General features: G+C 37.2%; 1 protein-coding gene across 4 annotated transcripts in view; it reads right to left on the bottom strand.

Moving 5' to 3' along the window:
• The window catches only part of ATG7 (autophagy related 7), an 89,603-nt gene that overhangs the window by 81,592 nt on the left and 203 nt on the right, over window positions 1-7,808 (bottom strand). For 3 of the 4 annotated variants that reach the window (XM_042880439.1, XM_042880441.1, XM_042880442.1), the window contains exons 2-6: window positions 5,066-5,282; window positions 4,775-4,829; window positions 3,202-3,319; window positions 1,994-2,071; window positions 1,358-1,474 (exon numbers count right to left, since the gene is read on the bottom strand). In XM_042880439.1, the coding sequence (XP_042736373.1) occupies window positions 1,358-1,474; window positions 1,994-2,071; window positions 3,202-3,319; window positions 4,775-4,829; window positions 5,066-5,243 (546 nt within the window). In that variant the 5' untranslated portion in view covers window positions 5,244-5,282. The remainder of the gene's footprint in view (window positions 1-1,357; window positions 1,475-1,993; window positions 2,072-3,201; window positions 3,320-4,774; window positions 4,830-5,065; window positions 5,283-7,808) is intronic. The other variant, XM_042880440.1, reaches the window with a different exon arrangement.

Raw genomic sequence — 7,808 nt, forward strand, 5'->3', positions numbered from 1 at the left:
TTCTGAAATTTTAAAGTCTATTATTACCACAATAATACATTAAAAAGTGAGTTGCTAAAGCTGCAATTGTCAACGCAAATTTGAAACAGGTACACTGTAACCATTGCAGCAAACTGATCTACCAACAGAAAAAAAAAAACAGAACCATAAAATGAAAGCTCATTCTAATAGTTACAACAGCTTGATGAGCAAGGAAGTCTACCCCCTCTATTATTAGCAAAAGCTCGCTGATTTGTTTCCAAAGTAGAAGACCTGTACTCTTGCAGTCTTGTGTGTTGGCAAACATCAATCACACTATTACACCATAGAGGCTTAACCACCCTGTTTATTTTGTTATCTATTTCCAACATTTAGCCAAATTTTTTTGGAAAATGACAATACTGTTACAGTACTTATTACTACAAAAGTAATATAAGGGCATTCTGGGAATAAGGCAAGTATTTTCCACTGGAAAAAAAAAAAAAAAAGAACTGAAAACTGTTTCTCATGGACTACTACATCAAAAAAACACTCCAAGTTTCACATCAACTTCTGTCACAGTCAAAAAAGGTATTTGGAAAATTTGACTTTTTGTCCTCTCACAATGAAATAAGAAACAAACTGCAAAACACTGTCAGATGCTCTAAAAAACTATTCCCTATCAACATTTTTCTTGTCAAATCATACATTTTATTAAGAATTTTGTCATTTCTCCTGATCACTCACAGAATGTTCCTTCTAAAACCTCTCATTAAACAATGGTCAGTTTCAAAAATACTGTGTAGCAATTGGACAGATAAACACGATGGAAAGGCATTACAACAAAGGTGCAATGACAGAAGGACCAGCACAATAGAAAGGTGCTATAAAGGAAAGGAAGAAGATTGCTCACCTGGATCAGAAGATTCCAGGTTCACAGGGGAAAGCTTCACCAAGGAAGGATCTCCAGAAAGAGATCCATCCCCAGTGGCAGTCAGCCCCTCAATAAGATCTAAGAGAGGTGCAGCCAGGCTCCAGCCCTTCCAGTCACACAGCTGAATTTCCTTCACCTGTGCTCCCAGGGTCTTTTGCCCAGGTGCTCAATCAGTGGTTCAGGCCATGATTCAGAAGTTCCCATACACACAGCCATGTAACTACCTCCCCTCAAGAGCTGTCTGCCATGCCTGCATCTAACTTAAAGCTGAGGCAATGTTAAGGTGAAAGATTTTGTACAGGAAAAAAAAAAAAGGGGGTAAACTACAAGTGAGAAAAAGAAAAGAGAAGATTTTAAAAAGGAATCAGATTTGAAAATCCAGTACATGCTAATAAAAACACTAAGCTTCATGGCAAGAAATCTACTCAGTGCTACAGAGTTCATAACACTTGGTATTTACAATACCTGATTTAAAGAGAACCGGTCACCAAGACACACTGGTTTCTGAACTATATGTATTCCATCAGGGAAGCAGAGAGCAGGGTAGCAAAACCAGTAATAGAAATGATATTTTTTCAGATCCTTGGAAAAAAAACAAAAACAAAAAACCAAGATTAGATAACAAACAAATTAAAGGAAATTTCTACTTGTACTAACCATAGTTCTTATTTGACAAGTCACTGTCATGAATTGAAAGAAAACCAAGCATACTAGACTTCTTTCCTCTACACATCCTTCTAATCAGGACTTCAGCAGACAATTTGTGTACAATACTTCAGTGTTAGAGCTTTGTGCACTAAAATTGCAAATATGTTAAATGTGAGAGCTGCTCTGTTTTCACTAATACTTGTAAGGCGGTCATATTCAGATACATTTTGCAATCTGAGAAGGTACCTGCATTTTTTAAAGAATACACTACAAAATCTTTTACATGTGTACATGAGAATGGCCTCAGAATTTTTTTAAATGTTCTGAGATATTTTAAAATGTCTGAGAATGACCCTGATAACGTGAATATGGTATTACAAATACACAAGTTCTCCTAAGAAACTACTACTTCATTTCCATTTCAATGCTCTGAGATACATTATCATTACTCACTGCGAATGTCAACAGCAGGAACCTGTTCAAGAGCAGAGGGTTTTCAAGTGCAGCTCCAGATTTTATTGATTCCCATATCTGTAATTGATAGTTGATAGAAAGAAGAGAAAGGACTGAGAAACAAACAGAAAAAGAGTATAAGACCTCTAAGAGTTCCTCAACTCTCTGAACACAGTTAAAGTAACTGCACTGTGTCTGTCATTAATTGGAAGTACTACACCACACCAGGCCTTGAGTGAAGATATACATGAAAGCTTTGTTACCCACAGACAGCAGGCAGCCAATAAATCTAATTCAAGGAATCAAAGACCAGTCAAAGTATAGCACCTCAAAAATAAAAAGGTTGCCTTTGTTAGACTTCCTCTTCTCCCTAAGCCATGACATTTAAATTAGTTGGTTACAGAACAAGCAGATAAGCCCCTTCCTTTGGCAGTCACCTTTCTCTTGCCTTATCTCAAACTTCTGGCTGTTTCCCATCACTTTGTCATATTGATAGATGGACTGCAGTAATTCAGTTTAAACTAGACACTTCCTGATTTCTGGATGCTGTAACAAATCAAAAACTGGATCTATAGAATGCAAGTCACTGGCAGCTCTAGTACACGTTGCATTTAAAACACAGCTTTGTAGAAGCCTGAAAAAAAAAAAAAAAAAAGATCTCCAAGCATAATTATCAACTTGCTATTCTCTTGCGAAGAACAGTAAAAAAGCAAGTATCAAACTACTACCATAATAAGTTAAATCCAAACCAATGGGTGAATTTGGACAGACTCTCTAATATTTGGGTCAGAGACTGTAAAGCAATTCACTGGCTATTTCTAAACCACCTCTTTACCAATGTAACAATCAAAAAGATCAACCCAATGGAATGGTGATACAGAAGGTGTAATGACAAAGGGACTAGTGTGAATGAAAATGCGTTACAAAAGGAAAGGAAAAGTGCTCACCCATGTCTGAAGATCTGGGCTCACAGGGAAAACCCCACAAGGAAGAGGTCTCCTACCAGAGGTCCTTCCCCAGTGGCAGTCAGCCCTTCAATGAGGTCTAAGAGAGGTGCAGCCAGGCTCAACCCCTTTCTGTCTCACAGCTGAATTGCCTTCACCTGTGCTCCCAGGGCTCATCAGACCCCTTCCCCAGGTGCTCAATCAGTGGCTCAGGCTTTGACTCAACAATTACCATTCAACCAGCTGATTTGATTTTAACATTACCTCATTTGCTTCTTTTTCCAAAAGTGATTTTTTATCACAGGACTTGAAAGCCTCGAAGGTGTTGGTATTATACAATGTTCCAAAAGCAGGACAGCAACGTGCTGGTATTGCAGCATTCCTGAATTAAAAAAAAGAACACTGGGAATTGCGTACTAACATCTTCAGCATGATCAACAGTAGTAACAATTGCTCTCCTATGGGGAAAAATTGTCCAGAAACTGGAAAACAATGAGGCATAGTAACAAAAGCTAATGAAAGCAACACTGAAAACATTTTTCTGATCATAATGCTTTGTTAAATATGGATTGTTATAAGAACCTGTGGAAGAGAGCATCCACATTATGCTCTCAAAATGCATGAGGAATCTGGGTTTTTCTAGCAAAGCAGTACTGAATTAGGTTGAAGGAAAACTTTTAAAAAATGAATTCAAACAAACAATTAATGATAAATGTGATTTACACTAAGAAAGAATTAAGACTGAACTTTACACGTCAATACTTCATACACATAAAGAAATACTCAGTTAAAAAAACTAAGTTGAAAAGGACACCACAAAGGAAGTCTAATCTGGACAGATGCCTGAGTGTCTTTCCTAGTTTGTAACATCAGCTGGATTTGTAGCTGGATTATTTTCCATTATTTTATAATGGAAAATTTTTTGTAGCTAATTTTATAGACCTGATTAATTTAACTCCTTTAACATCATTCTTCCAAACTGATCATTTTAATGTTTCCATATCACAGCCTTCTTCCAAATGCACTTTGCTGAAAACACTTTCAGTATAACATCAAGAAGTTCTTAGATAAAAATGTGTCCTGTGAAATTATCTCAAAAAACACTATGCCTTGCTAGAACTCCTAATATCCTAAGAAGGTAGAGGAATTTGCTTCCGAGATCCCAACTTTGTGATCCATCAACTAAAAAAAAAAAAAAAAAAAAAAAGCATTGACTATGAAGGCATTTATCCAGATCCTATGTTAGTTATACTAATTTAGGCAATTAACTCAAAGTGAAAACTGGATGGAAAAAAAAAGATTTCCTCTCATCTCACTTTTGTTGCGTACACAGAACAACTTTGTTCTAGCTTCACCTTGGGAGTAAAAGCAAAATTAGGAAATTTCAGTCAAAGGTTAAATATTGCTTTCAAAGATATTACAATGTAACAACCAGGATTGTAAAAGCTATTTTGAGATCTTAATTCTAAGGAAGAATATTTAGTTTATAAAGATATTAAGAAAGCTTTAACCAGAAATCAGATGACTGAAATCATTATTTAGACAAAAGTGTCTACGAAATGTGGGAAAAAAGGGTATTATATAAACACATATAAACACTAAGTGAAACTGAGACTTGTCAGTGTATTTTAAGCTTGACCCTTCAGATGAATACACTGCTTCAAAAACAGGGAGTAGTACTCCAAGGCACAAATACTCTTTCTGCAGTTACAAAGTTCATGAGAAAGTGAATTGATCTCTTATAGAATTTTTCCAAGTCATACTTGGGAAAGCATTACTGTTATACAAGGAAAGCTTCTCCACATATGAATTAGGGTGAAGCATAATACATACTTACATGTCAAAGGCACTAAATTCCAACGTCAAACGAGCTGGGAAACCTGATGGATCGCCTGGCCAAAAAGAAGCAACATGCATCTTTTAAACTACAATACATATGTTTTAAAGTTAGAGAAACTAATCTAGGGTTATAAGACACCCATGGACACACCAGAATTCCCACCTCATTCAGCAGTGCTCCTAATCCTAGCAATGTCTCAGCAAAATACCTTATACACATTAAATGAACATTTAGAGGAACAAAAGGAGAAACCCAAACTACTAAGAGAGACATTCAGTTTCTACCTACCATTGTAGTAGTACCCTTTGATAACCTTTGGAGTCTCATCTAATCGGTACTCATTGAGCTTCTTCTGGGTTAGTTCATGCCAGAATCCTACGTTCAAGGCACTACTGAAGGGGGCAAACTGCAGCTTCGAACTTCCAGGATCCACAGGATGGTGGGACTCATTGCTGACTGCTGCCATGATTGTAGTTCACTATTAAACATACAGGCAAAGAGAATTCTGTAAAAGCAGATAAGCTATATGAGTATATTCTGCAATGACCATGTCACACTGAACTACTTCAAGTTTCTTTTAAATACACTTCATGTAGTACGTATATAAAGTATGTACTACACACACTTGATGTGAAGTATAAAAAACTGTTATTCCTTGAAAATTTAAGAAGCTTGGTGCAATGAAAACAGCTTTCACAGATTTTCTTCATGCTTTTTGGAACAGGGGAAAAGAAAACGATGTTTTTAATTTCTTAATGACTGCCAAACCAAATGACCAGCTTCTTCTTTGAAAGAATTTCTCAAATTAATCAGAAAGACACAGTAACATTTTTCCTTTCACAATATTTCCTCAAGCAAATTATTTGGACGTAAGCCATGTTACTGTTTCTAAGAGTACAGACAAGATCTCCTTTTCCTACCTTAAAGACTTTCCTTATTTCTGGGTAAATTGTGAAATGTATTTTTCTGTTACACATTTGATGTGTTCCATCGTGGTAGATACATGGTTCTGTCACAACGTCTTCTTTTAAACAGAGTAGGTGACATTTCTTCTTGCTTAATTTCACTTTATTTTTCTTTTTTTTTTTTTCCAGTTTTTATTTTTAATAACTAGAATTTGTGATATCATAAATTTTTCACAGCTTGTTTAAAAATACCTTCTCATATCACTTCTATTAGCATAAGGAAAGTTTTCTTGAAAACTTGACTATACAATGGCTGTACAGAGTAGAGCTAGCTGCATGGCATTTCCTGATCATTTTAATAAGACTTGCTTTTCTTGCACTTAAGATGTAGAAGTCACATATACTTACGTATTAATAACCAGCTAGTTTAAATTTCACTACTAAATAAATAAATATTAAACCCTACAACATTTATTTTTCAAGAAAAAATACTAGGAAAAAAAATACAGATTGCTCATCATAAGACAAGCAAACAGTCACGCGTCACAAAGGCATTAGCAACAACTGAGTCAGGTTGCAATGCATGTCATGCCAAAATGCCTATAATAAAACTTTTAATGAGAGTTTTGATTAGGCAGCTAGTGAAACCAATCCATAAACACTCTCTTCTCCTCCTACTGGTTTGTTGTCAGAAGCAAGTTCAAGAAAGTATTAATTAGCACTTTTTCCAATTTATAACAAAAAGCAACATGAAGTCAATGCCTACTCCACCAGACAAGCTTTATTATAACAAGAGATCTACTCATTTTTAATTATTTGTTCTTTTTCAGCCTTTGGAATAAGCTTTCATTTTATCCTCCTTCTCCATTTTATTTAACTACAGGGACGTGACACGCCCAACAAACTGTACTGTCAAATATTTTAAATGACCAAGAACCCAGACGCCAACGCCAAGCAGCCACGTACCACGAGCTGAAAATACTAGCCTAAAAGCATCCACTGCAAATGAACTTCAAGACCCTACTTAATTCCACTATTCCTGTACCTAAAGAGCTGTTGTTAAGAAACACTATGTTATATATGTGTAAACAGAACGGAATAGACAATCATTTCTGATCTACTGACACTTTTGAAAATATAATTTTATGCATTTGCATGCAAATACTCAAGTGCTTTCTTATACAAGATCAGTACGTTAAATTTTGTGCAACAAGTTACATTTAAATGTGTTGCAGGTACATTTTGTAGAACTTGCAGATAGAAACCCATGGCTTCTAACAGTCACAAGGAGAATGTGAGGAATAAAGAGACATCAGAAATCTGGAATTTCACAAGAGTTCAGCTGCAAAGTGAGCTTGAAGCAAGAAGGTTTACCAATACCCTTTAGAGATAACTCCTGAGTTCTGTAACTGACAGGAAATCTAACAAGTACAATGAGCAACAACAGCCAGAAAAAAAGTACAAGTTCTTGCATCTGCTGTTAAACATACAGGTATTCAGATGAGTCTAATTGCAAAATATGTCCAGAAAACCACAGAGCAGCTGTTTCAGTAACACCTGTCCTGTCCTTGAGGGAGGACGTAATCTGCCATAAGAACACGATTAGCAGTTACATATCCTCTGGAACCATCATGATGTTACAGGTTTTAAACCAGATTCACAAAAACTCCTTAAAACCCACATTTTCTATAAAACCCCACTCTGTGTTACAGAATAGAGAATATTCTGAAGACCTCCTTTCTATGAGCAAAGGCAAAGCACTACCTAGGGTGCTTTTTCAGAAAAGCTGAGCCAGACATTGAACTTATCTGATGCTTGTTATCAAGCCTATTTTTGGAGCACGGAAAGCTTTCCCTATTTCTAGGATCACAGCAGGGTTGGGTTGGAAGGCACCTCGCAGTCCCCAGCCCTGCTGTGGGCTGGCTGCCCCCCAGCTCGGCTGCCCAGGGCTCCTCCACGGCCTGGGGCACCTCCAGGAAATATTACTACCGTCTCGCCTTGCAGACGAGCTGCCCCGCCAGCTGCCAGCCCTGAGCGCGGCACGCGCCGCCCGCACAGCCCCGCAAAGGAACGCCGCCTCCTCACTGCGGCACCGCAAGGGACGAACTCCCTCCCGCCCTCCGTGA

This window comes from Lagopus leucura, unplaced genomic scaffold (genome assembly GCF_019238085.1).
Source record: "Lagopus leucura isolate 7727_CA_CO unplaced genomic scaffold, USGS_WTPT01 Super-Scaffold_100026, whole genome shotgun sequence".
Taxonomy (NCBI): Eukaryota; Metazoa; Chordata; class Aves; order Galliformes; family Phasianidae; genus Lagopus; species Lagopus leucura.